This window comes from Lontra canadensis, unplaced genomic scaffold (genome assembly GCF_010015895.1).
Source record: "Lontra canadensis isolate GAN:19392208 unplaced genomic scaffold, GSC_riverotter_1.0 scaffold3, whole genome shotgun sequence".
In the NCBI taxonomy this organism is placed as follows: Eukaryota; Metazoa; Chordata; class Mammalia; order Carnivora; family Mustelidae; genus Lontra; species Lontra canadensis.
In genome coordinates this window covers 5,009,853-5,032,842 of record NW_022630997.1, presented here as the reverse complement: position 1 = coordinate 5,032,842, position 22,990 = coordinate 5,009,853, and the positions used below count along the sequence as shown (strand labels likewise).

Here is a 22,990-nt window from a genome sequence, read left to right as displayed (position 1 = left end):
TAAAGAAGATATGGGATACACACACACACACACAGAGTGTGTATTATTACTCAGTGGAATATTACTCAGCCATCAAAAAGAATGAAGTCTGGCCATTTGCAAGGATGTGGATGGAGCTAGAATGTATTATGCTAAGTGAAATAAGTTAGTCAGAGATTTCACTCATATATGGAATTTAAGAAATGAAACAGATGTACATAGGAAAAAAAAAGAAAAGAGAGAGCACTGACCTGAATGATTTAAAAAAAGAAAAAGAAAAGAGTTAACTATAGAGAACAAACTGAGGGTTGCTGGAGGTGTGGTGGGTGGGGAGATAGGTTATATAGGTGAATAGGTATTAAGAGGGGCAACTTGTGATGAGCATTGGGTATTATATTTAAGTGATGAATCATTAAATTCTATTCCTGAAACTAATATTATACTGTATATTAACTAACTGGAGTTTAAATAAGAACTTGAAACAAAAAACTTTTTTAAAAAGTGGTTTATTATTAAAATTATTTTATTTCTCATTGATGTCCAAGAAGATTCTTTGATACATATTTGCTCTGGAGTTGCTGTCTGTCTCTCTATCTGTCTATCATCCATCTATCAATCTTCATCGCTATGGAAGAATATAACATTGTAAACAGCTTGGGCTTTGGAATCATACTGCTTGGGTCCATATCCAGGCAATGCCACGGTCACCTTGGGTAATTATTTAACCTCTTATTGTCTCAGTTTCCTCAGTTAAAAATTATATGACTAATTTATTGTGAGGCATAAATGAGGTACTTTACATAAGAAATAATTTGTGCTTCTTGTAAATGTTTTATTCTAGAATGCTGTCATTGTCATTATTACTATTATTTTTATTACAAAAATTTGTTACATCAGTAAACTTAAGTATGTTAATAAAAATATGATTTTATACTTTTTAACAGTATTATTTTTGTCATATTATCTTCAACTTGACTTAAAATTTTAGTAAAAGAAGATAAGTGAAAGTTTCATTGACTAGAATGGCTCGCTATACTCTAATGGCTCCACACTATGTACTGTATTACTTTGCAATGGAGGATTATCCTCGATTCACAAACAATTATTGAGTACTTAACTATATGCAAAACACGGTACTAGGGCTTGAATTTCTATACATTGTAAGGGTGATATAATGGTGTTATGAAGAGGTTGAATGATAGAACCAGGGACAAAGAGTTTAATTCTTTTTTTTTTTTTTTTAAGAGGCTTAATCCACTGAGCCGGCCACCCAGGTGCCCAAAGATTTTAATTATGATGGAAGGATCTGGGTGGGCCCTTTGGAGTTGAGTTCAATTTATAAGTTTCACTTTTATACCATTATCATTAATTCCATGCTTTTCATTATACCTTGTTCTAAGTGTGAGACAACTAAGCTATAATGCTATTAATCACCAAAATGTTTAAAAATATTTGTATGTGTTTGTTTTATTTGATTATTCATAAAAAGATGTCCAATAAGAACAATGACAAAAAAACCCACCTCTCCAAATCGTGAAATATAGGCATTTTAAAAATTGTAGACACGTATGACCAATAGTTTTTTCATCTAGGTCTTAACTCTTTTTGGTTATTTTATTGCAAGATGTTTAATGGGATAGTTGGCATTATCAATAAGATTTTTTTCTTTTACACCACATTCATAATTGGTTTTAACATAGTCTAATTTTGTTATGTCTTTTAGTTCATTTTGTTCTTTTTCTAGGAGTTTGAATACTATACTCATCTGATTTTTTTCTTTCTACATACTTTTTAAAATTTTATTTTAGGTTTTTACTTTTAATAGTGATAAAGAAACATACTCTTTTCTAGTTTGGGGAAAATTCTTTCAACACAGTGACAGTTCTATTTTTACCTTGTTTTCTATAAGCAAAACTTATTTATTTTAAATTTTTTTTTGGTATATTGTGGATATACCCATAGCAGGCTTTTACAGAAGTATTTAATAATTTTATTTTAAAGATTTTATTTATTTATTTCACAGAGAGAAACAAAGCAAGAGAGGGAACACAAGCGGGGGGGTGGGAGAGGGAGAAGCAGGCTTCCTGCTGAGCAGGGAGCTAACATGGGGCTTGATCCCAGGACCCTAGATCAGGACCTGAGCCAAAGGCAGACGCCCAACAACGGAGCCTCCCAGGCACCCCTGTTTAATACTTTAATAAATACATTGGGCTATGGCACAACTCTCCTCAGAGACAAGAGGGTAGTAAAAAGAATATGAATGAACTCTTCTTTTTCTCTACTAGGATGGGAATTTTTTTTCACTTTAAACCTTTCTCACGTATCAGAGGTGTTTACAGAAGCTGAAAGTTTATAATCAAATGATCTTGAGTATTCCTTGAAATAAACATAAGTAATTTAAATCTCTCAATCTGGGAGCATTGACCTGAATGATTTAAACCTGCCAATAGATGAAAATTACTTGACATGGAAATCCTATTTCTATTAATTATTTTGACACAACAAAGTTAAAAAGTTTGTATTTTCTTAATATACATGATTTTCCTGTGTGGCAAAGAAGGGCCAACCTGAGACTTTAAATATCCCAAAAAGAGCCCATTACATGAATAATTATATGTAGATATTTAGCATATGGTATGGGCATGAAATTATACTTTGATTAAAGACTTGCTTCAGAATAACATTTTTCAAAAACATTTAAATACATTAAGAAAACCAAAAAAGCCTTTTTTTAATAAATTTTTTAAAAGATTTTATTTATTTATTTGACAGACAGAGTTCACAAGTAGGCAGAGAGGCAAGCAGAGAGAGAAAAGGGGGAAGCAGTCTCCCTCTAAGCAGAGAGTCCAATGCAGGGGCTCGATCTCAGGACCCTGAGATCATGATCTGAGCCGAAGGCAGAGGCTTTAACCCACTGAGCCACCCAAGCGCCTTCCCCCCAAAGACTTTTTAAATCATGCAGAGCTGCCTGTTTAAACTGAATGATTAAAAAAATAAAAAATAAAAAATAAAAAAAAATCTTTATTTTATAGCTTCTATGATATTTGTAGCTAATTTGTCTTCTCTCTGTACTAATTATTTTGAAGCGTTTTGTTTTTCTGAGGGATGTGTTCCTCTAACTTCAAATACTTAGAGCCCTAAGCTTTCTTCATTTATTCCATCTTTCTGAGCTCTCTTTATCTCTTTTATTCTCATAAAAGGAATCAAAAGGACAAGAAGAACTGAGATTATGCAAAGTATTTGGACCTGACATTAAGTCAGGTAATTTCAGAATGACCTTGATTGTGGTTAGTAGAAGGTGCAGTTTTTACTACTTTCTTGTGTTAGATGCCTTTTCAGAGAGATATCTGTGGGCTGAGCCTCATGAAACTGCTAGAGACACCCTTGGTAAACTTTTGAGTGTTGGGGAACTTCGCTTGGCTTGCTTCCGCACCTTTATTATACCTACCCCTTTTCAAGATCTTTTCAAGATCTTGAAGATCTTGAAGATCAAGATCACAAGAGAGATCTTTTCAAGATCTCTCTCCCTGTTTTTTATTTGCACAAACTTCTACTTTCCGTCCATCCTAACTTTAAACCTTCATTTCAACTTTTGGCATTTGGTTAGTGCTATTGGCAGTCGGTTAGTTCCTAGGCCTGATGCTGCAAATTATTTCCACCTCTGATTTGCATATTTTTGACAATGAAGTGTGTGACTTGCATGCTTTCTTTTCATTAATAAGTTCACTAATATATCACATGGAATTAAAAAAAAATAATGGTTTTAAATCTACAAGTACAATGTTTATCTTTTGGGGACTACATAGAAGCTATTATTTTATCTTAAGTGTTTAATATTTCTCTTTAATTTCATTTGATGCGATGCCTAGTCCCCTTATCATGTATTGCTTGAGGTTTTGTGTTATAAGGATCTGGCACTATTTGACTGTTTAAAAAGTGAGGTAAGATGGTATAATTTAATTTAACAATAAAAAAGGCTATTATACAAACCTACAAAAATTAAGCAATTCTTATTTGCTTCAAATGATAGGCCTAGGATGAAAATTAAAAAGTAAATTTAAAATGGGGCATATTTCTCATATTCTACAACATAAAACATTTATTTAGTGTATTCCAGAAAATTAGAGGTTAATCTAAGAAACTCTAGGCATGTATTTGGTTTTAGTCTGGTATTTATAGGTTTTTTAAAGATCAGAATTCAGCTAAGTGCCAATTTGGATTTTTTCATTGCTTTTTCATTGCTTAGATAATGCACAAAAAGTAATTAGTGATGGTAGACAAGTTAATTATATATTAGAAATGCAAAAAAAAAAATAAGAAATGCCTAGAGCAGGTGTAGGAAAGCATCAGCATAAATATTTTTTGGAAATAGTTCATAAACATATTAAAATCTTTCTTAATATATTATTACCAAGAAAAACCTTTTCTTTCAAAGGTCCGTTTTTATATACCATAGGATATGAATGCAAATATTTGCTTTTCTTTTAATCACAGTTTCACCTATACCTTTCATCTTGCTTTTTCTCTATGGGTCCATCTAGTGATTTTATTAGAATAATCATCTATATTTTTAGGCTTCAAAGGGAATGTATGATTGTTTAATTGTGTATTTATTTTAATGAGCAATTTCTTTTTTTTTTTTTTTTAAAGATTTTATTTATTTATTTGACAGACAGAGATCACAAGTAGGCAGAGAGGCAGGCAGAGAGAGGAGGAAGCAGGCTCCCCGCCAAGGAGAGAACCCGATGTGGGTCTCGATCCCAGGACCCCGGGATCATGACCTGAGCTGAAGGCAGAGGCTTTAACCCTCTGAGCCACCCAGGCCCCCTAATGAGCAATTTCTACTTGTTTTTTGACTTCCTTACAAGGCCAGTATTGTTCATATTAATTGGTTCAAAAACTGAATTCAACAACTGTATTATTTAAAAATATTCTCCTTTCACCCCCATCTTAGTTAATGATAATACCAGTTAAGTGCCCATGGTTCTTCTTTTCTTCTTTTGCTGTTGTGTGTTACAGGTTAGCTGAAATGGAATAGCTTCTTCTTAAATATTTGTGGAATGAATGAGTGAATACTCTCCCTACAATTTCTATACCCTCCATACAGTGTCTCTGTTTGTCATTTACCTTTTTATCTCATTTATAGAAAGAGAAATAATTAATAATGTTTTCTTGAGATGTGGAATTGTTTACTTCACATATTGCTAACAACACCCCTTCTACTCATAATGGTGAAAACAAAAGCCTCGATAACATATAGGGAAAAAAAGAACACCTCAAAGTTGTTAAGCAATGTTGTTACCAGCTTACAAGTCAAAAACATAAGCATGTATTTTACTTACTTTTTTTGGTGTATAAGTGTTTAATCTTTTCAAAATTGAAAAGGTCTATTTAACTTTTTTGCTTTATTGTTTTGACATAATTTAACACAGAAAAGTTGCAGGTAATACTCAGAGTTCCTTCGTGCTTCCTCTCTCTCTTGCTGTTTCAGTTAAATATTGCAGACTTGATGGGCCTTTATCCCTTAAATACTTTAGGGATGTTTTCTAAAAACTAGGAATTTTTTTAACCAAATTACAGTTCCAGAAATCAGGAAATCAACCTTGGTGCGTATTATTATTAAATATAGACCTTATTTAGGTTTTACTTTGTCCCTGCATTGTTCTTTAGAGAAAAAGAAAATCCAAGGTGACTGGTTTTATTCATTTGTGTATCTCTTGAGACTTCTTGAATCTGGAACATTTCTTGAGTCTTTCTTTTTATTAAGTGACATTGACATTGTTTAGGATTGTAGCCCATTTTTTGGTGTGTGTATATAGCATGTGCTTTGTATGGAATATGGCTTTGTTTGTCATTTCTTCATGATTATATTCTGATTACGTACTTTTGGCGGGAATACCACTGAAGTTATGCTAAATTCTTCTCATGAGCTATCATGAGCTACATGCTATCATCATGAGCTACATGCTACCATCATTCCAGTAATGGTAATGTTCAGTAGGGACATTTGGATAAAGTGGTGTCTGCCAGATTTCTTTACTCTAAAGTTACTATATTATTCTTCAATGAAAAAAAAATATCTTTTAGGAGATGCTTTGAGACTCTGTGAATGTTATGTTAGTTCTTAAACTTTCACCTACTAGTTTTATGATTTTTACCAAATGGTGATTTTCTATCATTCTTTCTATACTAATTATTAGGCTTTCTTTTACAACGAAAAGCTTTCTCTTCTCTAGTTCATCTGTGTATTTTATTTATGTATTTATGTATCTGTATATCTATCTATCATCTCTTTGTATCATATTCATCCATTTTTCATATGCTCTTTATCATTCTTTGAGCATTTTCTTGTATTTTTGCCACCATCTTGTACTTTTCCTGCTGTAACTGGAAGCTGGCATTTCTTAAACAGCCTTGGTTTCTTTCGTGGGCTCTTTGCTACAAAGACAGTTTTATTTCTAGATCACTTCAACAGACAGAACTGGAGAATAAATAAATATCTGTGTACACACATGCTTATGTGTCTACCCATAGATGCATATCTATTCTTATACATCTACATAACTACACATATTGATATATAGTTTTACATCCACCTATATTTTATACTAAAATCCGTGAGTTTAGGGGCATCTGGGTGGCTCAGTCAGTTAAGGGTCCAGCTTTAGGCTTTGGTGCAGGTCATGATCTCAGGATAGTGAGATTGAGCCCCACCTTGGGCTCTGTGCTGAACTAGAATCTGCTTGGGATTCTTTCCACCTCCCCCACTTTCCCCCTCTACTCTTCTCCTTGTTTGCACTCTTTCTCTAAAATAAAATAAATAAAATCTTTAAAAAAAAAATGAGTTTACACTAACACCTCATTTTCTGTCCCTTACTACAGGGTTCATTTTTATTCTTCCTACTGTCCAAATTTTTAAGCTGACTTTCATTATCCACAATATATATTTTTAAATTTCTTCAATCTTAAAATGTACAAGAAGTAGTTTTGGAACTGCTAAGCCATACCTCAATGAAAAGGAAGTCTACTAATTAGAATTTAGCATTTATACATTTATTTTTGTCTTCAGTATGAGGACATATAGTCTGTAACTGTTTAAAAAGTACTTGTGTTCACTCTTTTTCCCTCCTTCAGTGTGGTTGTTAGTCATTTCAGTTGGGGCCATTCATTTATTTCTGCGTTTAGTCAGCTTTAGGGCCCCCTTTGCCACACCAGTGTTGTTGATGTAATTTTTTTTTTTTTGAGTATGTGAAATATTAACATGGTCCTCAAAGTCACGAATGTACAAAAAGCCAGTTTCCTCCTTGCCCTTACCCTCATCTTTTCATGACATTCTCACTCATGCCCTGTAAGTAACCTATCTCAAACCCATCTCTGGTTTCTCCTCCCTATGTTATTTTTAAAATTAAATATGTAGAAACATGCACATTTTCTTAGTTTTTTTACACAAAGCATAACTTTTGTCATTTAATAATGTAACTTGGAAATCGTTCCACATTATAGAGATCTTCCTCAGTGTTTTTATAACTACCTAGTACTACATTATGAAGTCATACTACAACTATGAATATTTAGGTGAATTCCAGTAATTTCAAATAACAGTAATAGTGTAGTAGAAACTTTTGTGTGCATGTTTATTTCTGTACTCTAATAGGCAGTGTATCTTCAGGATAAATTCCTAGAAGGGAGCATGTGAGGCTAAGAGATAAACACATACATTGTATGCAAGTCATGGTTCTACCAGTCTGTACTCCCACTAGTAGTTTGTGAGAGTACCTGTTTCCATATAGCTTTGTGAACAGAAGATATTTTTATACTTTTTAACTTTTGTCTGATAGATGAAATTTTAATTTTTAGTTCTCTTATCATGTGTGAAATTAATATTATCTTCATACATTTAAGGACCATTTTTATATTTATGTGAATTGTCTGTATTTTTTGCTCAATTTTCTGTTGAGATATTTTTATCCTCTTAATTTGGTGAGAGTTCTTTACTTATTAGGACCATTATCTAACTGTTGAACATTTTTCTCCAAATATGTATCTGTCCTTTGACATTGTTTATGGTGGTTTTTTGTTTGTTTGTTTGTTTTGGCTGTGAAGTCTTTATATTTTAATCTCATCAAAATAATCACTCTTGAGTTAGAATACTTTTTCTTATATCCAGCTTATCCAAGTTACCTATGCATTCTGTTACTTGTGTCCTTTTGTTTTTTTACATTTAGATCACTAATGGTTTCTGAATTTAATTTTGTGTATGGTGTGAGGTATAGATCTAAATTTACCTTTTCCATCAGTTGTCCAATTGACATTTGTTTTAAAAAATTCATTTTGATCCATGATTTAATATACAAGCTTTTTATATTCTAAAGTTGCAGATATATTTGGATTTTTTTATTCTACTCTGCTGATCTGTTTGTCTCTTGATACACCAGTATTACAATGTTTTTATTATAGAGAGCTTATAAATGCTTTAATGTCTAGTAGGCTGTTTCTTTGTTTTTTAAGCTTTTCTTTTTTTAGTGTTTTCCTGGCTCTTCTTGCCTGTTTATTTTTTTATATGATGACCATTATCAATTTATCTATTCCCATAAAAACCTTGTTTTTTTTTTTTCATTTCTTTGAAGCTATTCCTCTGTCAAATGGGTATAATATATGAGGCAAAAGATTAAAGAAGTAATGTGTATGAAAATACATCAGAAATAGTACAGTCATATATAGATACAAAATATTGTTATTATGTTTTATAAAACATATTTTGTTACATAATACTCAACATTTTTTCATATTCTTTGATTCATCATCTAATATCTCTTCAAGGTAATTTTATAAAGTAATCTCATTGAAAACAATGCAGATTCAAAATAGACACAATAAAGATTCAGTCGCTTGGAATTTAAGAATTTGAACTTGAGGCAAGTAATAATATTTGTGAATACCTTTTAATAATGTGTCATTCTTAAAAGTCTCATTTATAGCCTAGGATATTGGTATTTTGTTGTTTTTTTAGATGAATGAGAAACAGATTAAATAAAGTATAAGAAGTCAATTTTAAAGGATTTAAATACTTTAATGGTAGTCATTAGCAGCAGTCAAGAAATCTAGCCAGTTAGAGTAAGAAAATAAAATATGACTAAAGGTTTATTCTTTTATCAAAGATATTGAAGCAAGATTAAAGTTACTCTTTTATAAAAGTAAACACAGGTTATTAAGAATTCAGTTTTTAGAAGTTGAGTTAAAATTTAGTTTGGTGACATTTTTAATATTTTAATATTTAATGTTTTTGCTTAACTTTCTTCTATTAGGAAAAAAACTAATTGTTTTAAATATGATTTCAGTTTTTAAAATTAAACCAGAATGGAGCGCTGACAAATTATGTGATTGCAGGCTTGGTGATTATAGATCAGGGACTGGAATGCTTTTTTTCTTCTAAAGGGTTAAATAGTAAATTTTGTTTTTTGTGGGCTACTTATGGTTGCTGCTGTTGCTGTCTCTGCCTCTTCTGACTCCTTCTCCTTCTTTCCTTTATCTCCACCTTCACCTCCTTCTCTTTCTTCACAATTCTTTAAATGTAAAAACCATTCTTAGCTTATGGACTGTACAATAATAGGAATTGGGCCAGATTTGGCCCCAGGGATATAGTTAGAATAGATGGTTAGAGTTTCTTCTCTCCATTTTTGAATATGTTGGACAGCTTTGGAATATAAAAGATAAATCTTAAAGTCCTGTTGGCACTTTATGACTTTCTAACCTATCACTGAAATCCTTGAAACAGTGCCATGTGCTTGAAGGTTCTAGTTACTTAAGTTCTGGATTCTTACTTGTCACTTTTTTTTTTTTTTAAAGATTTATTTATTTATTTGAGAGAGAGAGCACACAAGCAGAGGGAGGCCTGGAGGGGTAGAGGGAGACCAAGAGAGAATCCTCTAGCAGGCTCCCTGGTGAGCACAGAGTCTGTTGAGGGGTTCTCTCCCAGGATCCTGAGATCATGTCCTGAGTTGAAATCAAGAGTTGGATGCTCAACTGACTGGGCTATCTAGGCGTTCCTTCTTTGCCATCTTAATTACAGTTCTAAAGCGGTGCCTTATACCCCCATCCCATTCAGTAAATACTGGATCTAGGGCTGAATAACTGAGTTTTACTACTTACTCTTTATTTAGGCAAGTACAGGTGTCAAATATCCTGACTAAAAGTAATCTCTGTAAGTCGGATTGATGGCCCATTTTTAATTTTGAGAACTATCAGTTTTTCAGTAGGAAAAAAAAAATCATACTCTCTCAACAACAGGTACATGGCAATAGTTGTAATTCTGGCATTTTTAAAAAAAAAGATTTTATTTATTTATTTGACAGACAGAGGTCACAGGTAGGCAGAGAGAGAGAGGAGGGAGCAGGCTCCCTGCTGAGCAGAGAGCCTGGCCCAGGACCCTGGGATCATGATCTGAGCTGAAGGCAGGGGCTTTAACCCCTAATTCTAGCATTTTTAATGAGAAAATTCAGATTGCTAAGATAATGTTGGTATCAGCATTTCATGTTTATTTATATAAAAAAGAAGCAGCTATATTCTGTTTCCCCGCTTTCATAAACCATACATCTGTGAAAATTTGGGCTTAGAGTTGTAAGTAAAAATATAAGTTTGAATAGAAATTTAGATCAGCTATTTGAACATTTGCCTTTGTCAGAATTCTTACTCCCTTGAAATATAATGTATAGCAGATCTAGTAAATATAAAGTATAATACGCTAGATGTATACAGTGCATATTAAATGGACACGATTTCCTAATTTCCAGAAATTATTGTTATAGGTATTCAACAGATAATAAGGATCTAGCAATGGAAGGGACTTTGACACATAAGCTGACTTAGAAACAAGTCCTGCCAATGCTGACTACCTTTTTTTGGTTTCATGTTTCTATATATTCTTCATGTACAACTTGTTAGAATAACCCTTAGAGCATCTTTATTTTTTCTATCCTTATTGTTCAGTCTTGGTTATAAGTTAATATTGCAACTTTATACTGTAGGGGAACAGAAATAACATGTGACCACAAAATGTCCCTTCAGTGTATGTCTAGGCTATAAAATCATCATCATATAAAATTTGCCAAACAAGAGGCCACTGTATGATGATTTCATAGGTGCTTATTCAGCATAAAAAGATAGCCTCAGATGCTGACAAGAGTAATTTCAACACTTTCATGAAGTGTAAATTTTAAACAATTGAATTTGAAATACATTTGTGCCATTTTAACCTGACGTACAAAACTGCAAGGGTATTCTCTCAAAATTGGCTTACATTAAAAGGCATTTTAACACAATTTTTTTTGGTCTCAGGAATTATTAAAGCTACTATACAATGGCAATTCTTCAAAGGAACTCTGCAAACATAACTCTTATTTAGTTCTGCCATAAAGGGTAAATAAAATGTTTAAGTTTTAAAATATTAATATGCATCATTTTTAGTGAATTTCTGACTATAAGACAATATTAATATGAGCCTCTGCAAGTTAATATTAAGATATCATGGTATATTCATTTACTATTTATGAAATTACATGTTATCAATATATCTTAGAGTCCCGTAAATTCATTTCTGTAATTCTCGCACTGTGTGTTTCCATAGTTAATTCTATAAACTTAAAGGAAAATTATGCTGATTTATTTAAATATTCTTTAGGAAGAAAAAAAGAGTACTTTTATGTAGAAATTTCTTTTAGCCAGAAAACCACGTTCTTAAGAATCTATCTAGTACCAAAACTTACTTTATATGTGTGTGTATTTACTTTATATTAATCGTCTATATTTTTCAAAGCAAATAATCATAAACAATTAGCAAGATGCTTAGTTTCTAGAGTATTTTTTTAAAAATTTATTTATTTATTTGACAGAGAGAGATCACAAGGAGGCAGAGAGGCAGGCAGAGGGAGAGGGACAAGCAGACTTCCTGTTGAGCAGGGAGCCCAATGTGGGGCTCGATCCCAGGACCTTGAGATCATGACCTGAACTGAAGGCAGAAGCTTAACCCATTGAGCCACTCAGGTGCCCCTGTTCTAGAGTATTTTATATTTTGATCAAAACTCACTTATTTTTACATGTGTATGTGAACCAAGAAAAAACCACATTGTTTCATTTATATCAGAGAGTGGTTTAACTAGCTGGAGGTGTGCAGGACACGGTAGTTCTCATTGAAGTTTTTGAAAGAGCTAGTAGCATGGTTGGCCTGGTCTCTTTAGGCTGTCTCAGGATTGGCAAATGCATTGTAGCCTAGAAATAACTGATGGTAGATCAGATATGTGACTGTATTGTGTCATTCACATATGACTCTGAATGACACAATACAGTGTCAGTGTGTGACACTGACATATGTCAGTGACATATGCTGTCCCACCGAGTACAGTGGTTATCTCAATATAAGAGAGATTGTGCAGATATAAGAGAGATTGTGCATGCTGAAATAGAACTTACCAGTTGTTTGGATGGTGGACACAATAAGTATGGAGTTTGTGTCTCAAATAATTGGAACGCTACTCTTTAACAAGGAATGCAAAATAATAAAATGAAATGAGTCCCCTATTATGTTTCAGTTAATATTGTATAATATTAAAACTGAGAGTGATCTCAGAAGCAAAATAAGATTATTTGGGGCAATAAAGAGGCATGCTTTATTTACATGATATATAGCTATATTTTTATTATTTTTGGCAATGTAATAGTAGTAGAAGTAATAGCTTTATTTATTAAGTGCTCAATATGTGTTAGGTATTTAAAAATACATGATCTCATTTAATCTTCACATCAGTATTAAGAGCGAAACATCATCATCATCATCATTATTATTATTATCTTTTGCAGATGAATAAACTAAGGCAGAGAAGTTAAATAAATTGCCCAAGGTAGCTGGTGATTATAGATGTACGTTTTGAATCTAAGCCTTTGATTCCAAAATTCTTAAGCTCTTTGAAATTCATTTGCTTAACTAGAAATGGAGAGGAGCCCAAAGAAGAATGCAATAATGCTTGGATCCATACTTAACTTCAGGTTACCCCAAAGTCTTTGAAGAGTTTCACAAAATTTTTCAATAAGTGAATTTACTTCCCTTTAATAAAAAAATAACTTATGAGGTAACTCTAGTTTTTGGATGGCCAGGGGAAAATACATGGTATAAAAATAAAGCCCCAAATGAAATGTGATGCATATTTGTGATGGAGAATATTCAGTGTCATTTTCATTTTGACTTACAGCTTGTACATGCAGTGGCCATGCAAATATTTGTCACATGCACACAGGAAAATGTTTCTGCACAACGAAAGGAATCAAAGGTGATCAATGCCAACTGTAAGTAAAAATGACTTTTTAGAACTTTTGTAGATTGAACTTTTGCTATAAACTAATTGTTACAGGCTTTCCTTTTTTAAGGCTAGTGTTGTGCTAGTTAAGCAACCCATATTATTGTAAACTAGGTTTACTTGCATTTTATCAATTCTCATAAAAAATGTAAGCCTTTTAAAAATGGTAGTTTTGTGGGGGCTTTAAAAGAACCCATAGAATATCTTTGTCTTTGGTATCTCTCTAAAAAAAGAAACATTTTTAATTTTTTTTAAAAATGCATACATTAAATTTTCATTTTATTTTTATGATTTTCCTCCATAGCCTGTTAAATAAAAAATCATATTTCTTGCCTTTCTTTTGAATCTGTCATTATTAATTATAATTGTAGTTATTTAAGCTTTTTAAGTGGTTCCTTATACTTCTTTTTCACTCTTTCACTAGAAACGAACCCACTCTTTTTACTCGCTTTCAATATTTGTTTAAAATATTTTATCTATTTATTTGACACACAGATAGAGATAGTGAGAGGAGAGTACAAGCAAGGGGAGTGGCAGGCAGGCAGAGGGAGAGGGAGAATCAGGCTTCTCGCTGAGCAGGGAGCCCGATGTGGGGCTTGATCTCGACCCAAGGCAGATGCTTAATGACTGAGCCACCCAGGCGCCCTGCTTTCAGTAGTTTTATGAATGATTTCTGTCTTCTTATAATTTAATTGTTATTCTCAAGATTTATTCTTCCCCTCAAGAAAATAACCCTAAAAAGCAGTTGTCTCGTGGTATCTAAACATTCTTTTTTTCTAATTTATATATGACATATAATATTAAAATAATTTTTGTTTCAGAGTTGTATATATTGCACCTATATTAGGTATAAATGTACTGTATTTGACACAAATCATCAACTCTATAATAACTATAAAATTATGAAAAAATAAGAAAGGGTGGATACCCAACTTTTGTATCAACATGAATGGAACTGGAGGAGATTATGCTGAGTGAAATAAGTCAAGCAGAGAAAGTCAATTATCATATGGTTTCACTTATTTGTGGAACATAAGGAATAGCATGGAGGACATTAGGAAAAGGAAGGGAAAAAATGAAGAGGGGGGGATTAAAAGGGGAGAAGAACCATGAGAGGCTATGGACTCCGGGAAACAAACTGAGGGTTTTGGGGGTTATGAGTGAGCCTGCTGATGCGTATTAGGGAGAGCATGTATCGCATGGAGCACTGGGTGTTAAACACAAACAATGAATCATGGAACACTACATCAAAAACTAATGGTGTACTGTAGGGTGGCAAATAAATACTTAAATAAATAAATAAGTAAAATAGTAGGTATTTCCCTTAATTTTTATCTGGACCATATGTATTATGAAGCATTAGGCGCATTAGCACTTTCCACATGCATTTGTAAAGTATTTTATTCATTTATATTTTTTCACTTTAATTTCAAAATAAAGAACATTTTCCATGGGAAAAAAATAAAACTTTTATGTCCAAAGAAGTCTGTTAACTAGGGAAAATGATCATTTTGTTTCTTCTTGTTTAAAACAAATATATTATTTGCTGTAGAATTATTTTAAGCATTTCAAGTTAGAAGAACATATCTTTGGCTAGCCACTAAGGGGTCATAGGTTTTCAAGTTCAGAGAAGGTGAACAGACCAGTTTTTATTTCTTCTCCATAGTCTCTAAACTTAAAAAAAGGAAGTGAAAGCATAAGATCTTAGGGAAATTCCTATTAAGGAAGGCTGTTTTGGTCTCGATACCAATGGATTTAAATCAGAGTTCTGTGTTTTAAGACAGAAGATACTTCTAATATTTCACTGAATATAAAATTTGTAAGTAGGGCCACCTTCTTGGGTGTGTGTCTAGAAGGGCATCGTGCTTGGTTTAATGTACTGCTATCACCCTCTTCAAATTCTTAATAAATTTTTAGCAAGAGCCTTACATTTTTATTTTGTTCTTCTTCTAGCCTCCCTCTGCCACAAATTATGTATCAGGTCCTGGACATAGAGAGGAAATATTTTTTGTTTTAAGATTCCATTAGTCCATCAATTAAAACTGACATCTTTAATTTGTACTATATTTTTACTTAAATGATATAACCATCTATAATAATTTGTGATGTATTTTAGTAAGATGCTTCTGTTTCCAGATTAGTGAGAGCAGTATTTTAATTCATTGAAATCATGGGATTATCACTTTAGAAATACAAAGTAACAGGATTTGGCATATGTATGAAATAGTAGAAAAATAAATTACATAGTTCTTAATGATGAAAGTACAATTTGCCCTAGTTCTTATTTATGATTTTTGTAAGCAAGGGAAAAATTGGAATACTAATTTGTACAGTACTTTGTAGATAGCCTTTCTAGATAGAATTATATTCATTATTTTTTCTTTATTTATTTGGCTTTTGAGTGCAGGGCACTGAAAATAGGATCATCATTCTTAAAGCAATTATTTTCTACAGTGTGCTTATACTAAAAAAAACCCACTCTTATTAGGAAGCAAAGCTAGTCATTCAAATCGCCAAATAATTATTAAGTTAGTGCTTATACTATTAATGAAGATGAATATCACATAGTTTTTGCTGAAAGTGTCTTTCGGGCTAACAGTCGAGACGCCAGCCAAAATGTAATATACTAATTTGCTGTTTCAGTGATTTGAAATGTGTGAGAACCTTTCCCTTTTCACAGGACAATTTCTGTTTGGCTTTAAATTTATAGTTGGACATCACATCTTGTGTATTTATAACTCCTCAAACTAAAATTTTATAACCTCTTCAAACTAAAATGCATTCTCTTCCTATATGTTAATGTGTTCCTTGCATTATCTGTGCACTCGCCTGTAACCTTTGCTAGAATGAAATTCTCTGGGGACCATGTCATCTCTACCACAGTGTAAGTGTTCAGTAAGTTTATACTGGAAAGGAATGAAGAACATTTTGCTGGAGTACTGAAAAGGCGGGATTAATTTACCGTGGAGGGATCAGGAAAGTTTGAGAAGAGGATACTTGAGCTGGAACTTGAAGGAGGAGGTGAAATACTCTGGGTGGAGAATATAGTAAACAGAAGGAGAAACTGTATCAGTAAAAAAAGGGAATGAAAATGAAGAAGGTTACAGCATTTCAAGCTTTTGCTCAAGGACACAGACAGCTGGCAAGAGCATTGCTCTGACCCCTACAATGAAAGAAACAAGAGCTGGGAAAACTGCAAATCCATGACTTTTCTGGAAATCACTGCAGAATTGAGACTACAGGGTAAACAAATAGCCAGAAGTCTGAAGGGAAACAAGAGCTTTCCGGGAGACATGAGACAAGAACACTGGCTTACCTGCAGCGAAACGAGCTGGAAACGTAGAAGACTTGAGCTGAGGTAGTTGATAGACGGCTGATCTAGTTTGGACAGGCAGTAGAGTGCAGAGCTCTTGGGCGGGGTGTGTATGTGTGTGTGTGTGGAGTCACAGGGATTGGGGTCCCCCAAGGGCTCTTTCTAGAGCTTTTTCCCCATGCACCCCACCGGTTGCTCAAGGAAGAAAATGGAGAACATTTTAAGAATGCATTTCCTGTGAGGTAAGCTGGGGGAAGGGGAATAGCAGAAGCAGGCACTGTGAACAGGGTTTCAGTAATGGGGCCAAAATGTTCATTCAAAGGGGCACTGCATTATTTGCCTTGCCAGGGTTCTGGCTCTGACCTAAACCACAGCTGGAACTCAGAAATGGTCACTTAAAACATTATTTAATGGAGATATGAACTGTAAGATAAATATGTAATGAGCGAGGTGATAATTCTCTACGACACGTGTTTACTTTTGAGGAGTAACATGCTGACTTCAAAGAAAACACAACATATTATTTTTGTAACATGTTATCAGTTTTACAGTGTGAAGGTCATGCATATTTGGATTCTGTGAAATACAGTGTCTCTCACTCACTCAAATTCCTTTTCAATGTAATAGTGTAAGGAAGGTCAGTAGTTAATTTTTTTTTTTCTTCAGCCTTATAACAACCGTTGTGATAGAAACTGGTGTTCTTCAGTGGGAGATAATTTATTTTAATAAAATAAAAATGGTAAAAGAAGTTTTGATAAAATGTTGTGGCAGATACTTATGATGTATCTTGCTAATAATTCCCTTGGCTGTCATACTTTCACCAAAGCTGTAGGGACAGTTTCCTGTCCTTTCCAGTGTTCCACATAAAGTAGGAGAATCTTTGTTCCTCTTTCAGTTCCAGAGATACTTATTTCTGCCCAGTGCAACCGGGAAATATAAGATAGTTTATGCCAAAATGGGTCATCCTCCACCAGTGAAGGGTGAGAGTTTATCCTACATTTCCCATTGTGTCACGTGCTTCCTGAGATGACTGCCCTTGGCAAGCACCCCCATCCTACCTTGGCATCTGCTACTGAGGTAATTCCAGCTAAGGCAGTTGCTCCTGAAAGTGGCTTTTGGTAACAGACCTTCATCAGGGGATCTTATGGTTAGAAGACTTACCAGGGGCAGTAAGCACTATGTAATGCTAACAGTAAGTGTGATAGTGGTTATCCTGGTGTGCTGTAGGATAATTATTGAGAATATAACTGTGTTTGATAGACTGAAATATAGGCTGGAGGAGAAGTGCTGGTTTGTGCAGCAACCTTAGCACTTCAAAGTCTGCAAATGAAACTGAAAAATGAGCCATGACAGGTCACCCATGCTAGAGTCACTGCCTGGTGAGAACAAGTGGGAGTTGGAGGCATACAGTGGGGACACTTCTAAGTATGACCTCAGAGTCTTGAATCCTAGATTCATTCCCTGGAAAACTCCTGGGTAGAAGTAGTAATCTTCTGTGGTTTGATAGAGTAAGGTCACTTCCCTTCCCCTGGCAACAATGCAAAGATTTCACCTGATGTTTATGTTTCATAAGAAGATGTTTGTCTTCCTCCAGAGTGCACCCTGCCTCCATTTATTGTCTCCAGATCAGTAACAAGTGTCAGGTCTCAGTGTAGCATGATTGGGAATACACAGTCTCTGCTGTAGATGGGTAAGAGATAGCTTGTCACTGAAAAAGTTGCAGGGCCTGAGCAATATGCAGAGGCAGGAGCCAGCAGTGGATATATGAGCGTTACCTTGAGGATTTGGGATCAGGGAGTGTGAAATCTAAGGCTGGAGAAGGAAGAATTTATTGATGATATCATGTCACTCTCCTATGATCCAGGATTTCATGTCTTAGTGATAAACCTATAGTTGCTGATGTTTTTTTAAAATGTGAGTATGCTGATTGCCTGTAGTATATAGGTGGGGAGATGCTGGAACTGTCGAGGAAATTTAGAACATTGGAGTCGGAAAACTCAGGAAGCTGGATATGTTGGAATACATGTATTACATAATATCCAATAGACTATTAATTGATTCTGTTTTCTTGGAGGTTTTCCAGAGCACTTTCTTCATTAAGACAATAAAGAGTACAGTTGTAAGGGGAACTCTGGAGTTTTGAAACTCAGTGGTGGCTGTTGTCTGTAGGTCATGGTAGACAAGAGAAAATATTACCTGTCAATTGGGTTCCCTAGTGTCAGAGTGGTTATGTTAGGATTCCAGAATTGTAAAGGATGGGTGGGTGTACCTAACTCTTAATTACCTTAACAGTTAGCAAGACCAGATGGCTAACAGGATGTGTTAGTTGGCAAGAATTTGTGGTAATGCCCAAGTGAGTTCTGAGGGATGAACTAATTTGGCAGCCAAGTAGATTATTGTTTGACTTAAATTACCAGCCAAAAAAAAAATCGTGAACCAGTAAGCAGAAGGTTGATGTCAGCTGTCCCAGTGGAAAATTGTGAATCTTCACTCTTAGGATTCCAATCTGAAACTCTGGTTCCCAGCACCCATCAAATAAAGTAAAAGAAGCACCTGTACTGTCTCATCGATATACACAATAAATACTTCTCCACTGTTTCTCCAATGGGACCTCAACTCATTTAGTAGATAATTGGTCATGGGAAAAGGAACAAAGATACTTCTGAGGGGCTTTGGATAAGGTATATGAATTGGTATCAAGCACCAAAATATCATTAATTTATTTACTTAAAAAATCTTTTCAATATTGCTACTATGTATCTTAGGAAGTTGTGTTAGTTCTTCTTAAGTTAAGTTTTCTTAACTGCAGGTGAAGAAAAAAAACAAAAACATGTTTCTGGATTGGCCCTAGATTAGACCTTTTCTAATCTACTACTTTTTTTTTATTCTGTTATGTTAGTCCCCACACGGTGCATCATTAGTTTTTGTCTGTGGAGCACTGGGTGTTACACACTAACGATGAATCATGGAACACCACATCGAAAACTAATCTACTTCTGATTACCAGAAAATATCTGAATTCCAACAAGTCAGTAAAGTGTTCTTATGTCCTGTAGACAGTAAATGTGAAGGTCAAAGGTTGGGCAGAGGAAAACATTATTAGGTCAATGATTCTCAATGGGGATGAAATAATGTTCTCTAGAACTTTATGGATTTTCAAATTAATAATCTTGAAAAGTAAGGAATGCTCCTCGCATTTAGAGATGAAGAGTCATAGCCGCTTTGTAAAAATGGGAACTTATGGGGACTAAGTAATAAATTGAGTTTTGGTATAAATCTATTTAATTGATTATATTGGGTCTGCAGACTCACTCTGTGGTAATTTTCCCTGTCTCTAAGTGCATAATTGGAATGGGTATATGTCGCCTCTTGTAGAACTGCATATTATTTTTGATCTGTGAGAAATGAGCTGTTAAGGTAGAAAGGGCCAAGTGGAAGAAGTCTCTGAAACTCCTTTCATTCACTCTGAACCCAGTCAAGATAGTAAATCAGAAACTAGAGATCTCATGCCAAGACAGAAAACAGGCTGTTGAAATGGAGAAAATGAGGAAGTATTATATTTTAAGTATGAGCTTGATCTTTGAGTGGTTAAAATATGGACAAGATTATGATGAAATGCCTCAGAAAATATGTTTTCCGTCTTGAAGCCCATCACATGTCAAGGCATTCATTCAGTTTTTGATATTTAAAAAGACTTTGGAAACTATATCATTTCATTGATTTTAGGAAATAAATGACAGATTGGAAAAAGATACAGTAATATTAGAGCCAAAAGAGTTGGACTGTAGGCTTCTGGGAGCATTTTAAGAGTCCCATGTTGAAAAACAATTGTCAGCCCCCAAGTAAATAATTTTAATGTGTGATTTCTACCACAAAGATTTTGTACTGTAGTGCTACAAATTAAAAAAAATATGTCGGATAGAAATAATATAACTTAAATCACTTTATTAATGAAATCCAATGCTGCTAATAAGTAGATATGACTAATAATATTTGGTTCTTAGTCTACTAAAAGGAGTCTCGGATATTTTCTAGACATACGGTGTGCTCAAAGATGTGATGCAATTTCCTGACATGATGAACACATTTTTGTTAAGTTCTAATCAGAATTGTATATGGTGTATTTCCAAGTCACATGGTTGCATTTCTAGAAAATTCAGTGTATGTTGTAAATATGCAAAGCTGCTCTGCCTTTATATGTAAAGTGGATGTAAGTTCTAGATTCAAATAATTATGAACAAAAAAATCCTGTTAATGGTTCAAAAAGCCATGTTGTTCAAAAGGTTCGTGGGTTTTGGATCAATTATTTTTTGTTGTTTTGTGGACTTGCCTTGTGTACTCAGGATGTCTACTATCCTTGGCACCCTTTTTAGCCCTTTTAGTAAGTTCCATTAGAAATCCATAATTAATGGGGCACCTTGGTAGCTCAGTCAGTTAAGCATCTGTCTTTGGCCCAGGTCATGATCCCGGGGTCCTGGGTTCAAGTCCCATATCAGGCTCCTTGCTCAGCAGGGAGTCTGCTTCTCCTTCTGCCTGCCACTCCCAGTGCTTGAGCCCACTCTCTCTGTCAAATAAATAATAAAAAAAATTTTTTTTAAAGATTTTATTTAACAGAGAGAGAGAGATCACAAGTAGGCAGAGAGAGAGAGGGGAAAGCAGTCTCCCCGCTGAGCAGAGAGCCTGACGTGGGGCTCAATCCCAGGACCCGGAGCTGAAGGCAGAGGCCCTAACCCAGTGAGCCACCCAGACGCCCCCAAAAAAATCTTAAAAAAAAAAAATCCATAATTATGGAGATAACTAATTTTTACCCTAAAATTTATCTCCACTGAGAACCAGTTACCTCATCAGTTTGTGTATTTTTAGCCAAAGAACTTTGTTATTTCATTTATTGCACAGATCTTAGAGCAATTTATTGACTACTTGAGAAGGTTGTATATATTGATAGGATTGTTAGATATCATGTTGGTAGATTAATGAAAATTGATGGGTTTGTCCAGAATCCTATTTTATTTTTTCCCACAATAAATTGAAGACTAAATTTCTCAAAAACATTTGGGATTATAAAATAATTATATGAGATATGGGTCACTATTACTAAGCAGGATCTTTTAATTTAATAAATTAATCCATAATTGAATATTCTTTTCTCTTCCTTATAAACTTTTCACTGATCATGGCTTTTTCATAGCTACTTATGTTAGGCTCAAGTAACTAGTTCTCAAAATTAGTGTGAAAAAGAAATCTTTAGAAATATAGTGACTTGAATACTAGCTTGGGGACACAAATTTTGCTTTATTACAAGTATTCTAGGTGACTGTGAAGTAATAGTCCTTTATGTACTTTGGGAAATATTCTCATAGGAGGATAGTCTTCTGAGTACTTATTCCTCACCAGTTTACCTTTAGGCCAGTGATGTCTAAGATTATTACCCATTTTTCCATTTTTACCTATTTTGTTATATTTAGTCTTTTTTTTTTTTTTTTTTTATGGGAAAGAGGCAGAGGAAGATGTCAATGCCTTTTCCATTTCAGGAAGATCAAACTTGTGCCTTCTTTACTAGACTAGATTCTGGCACATAACAAGGACTTTGTAAAATAAATATCTTAGGATTTTGGTTTTTCCTGATTTCTCTTGTCACTTTTAAAAGTCTTCTGTAGGAGGGAGGAGTCAAGATGGCGGAGAAGGAGCAGCTGAGACTACTTCAGGTAGCGGGAGATCAGCTAGATAGCTTATGAAAAGACTGCAAACACCTACAAATCTAACGGGAGAGCGAAGAGAAGAAGAACAGCAATTCTAGAAACAGAAAATGCACCACTTTCTGAAAGGTAGGACTGGCGGAGAAGTGAATCCAAAGCGACGGGAAGATAGACCGCGGGGGGAGGAGCCGGCTCCCGGCAAGCGGCGGAGCAACGGACACAAAATCGGGACTTTTAAAAGTCTGTTCCGATGAGGGACATCGCTCCAGAGGCTTAACCGGGGTGAAGCCCACACGGGGTCAGCGTGGCCTCAGGTCCCGCAGGGTCACAGAAGGATCGGGGTGTCTGAGTGTCGCAGAGCTTACAGGTATTAGAACGGGGAAGCCGGCTACAGAGACAGAGCCAAGGAGTGACTCTCAGCTCGGGCTTACCTTGAACCGGTCGCAGGCTCGGTCAGCTCGGCGCGGCCGGAGGCCAGGGTGACGGGAGTAATTGGGCGCTGTTCTCTGAGGGCGCACTGAGGAGTGGGGCCCCGGGCTCTCAGCTCCTCTGGGCGGGAGACCAGGAGGCCGCCATCTTCATTCCCGTCCTCCGGAACTCTACGGAAAGCGCTCAGGGAACAAAAGCTCCCGAAAGCAAACCCGAGCGGATTACTC

General features: G+C 34.7%; 1 protein-coding gene across 1 annotated transcript in view; it reads left to right on the top strand.

The window, feature by feature from the left end:
- Positions 1-22,990, top strand: part of ATRNL1 (attractin like 1) — a 794,045-nt gene that overhangs the window by 211,396 nt on the left and 559,659 nt on the right. The window contains exon 20 of the mRNA XM_032878996.1: positions 13,221-13,314. Within this exon, the coding sequence (XP_032734887.1) occupies positions 13,221-13,314 (94 nt within the window). The remainder of the gene's footprint in view (positions 1-13,220; positions 13,315-22,990) is intronic.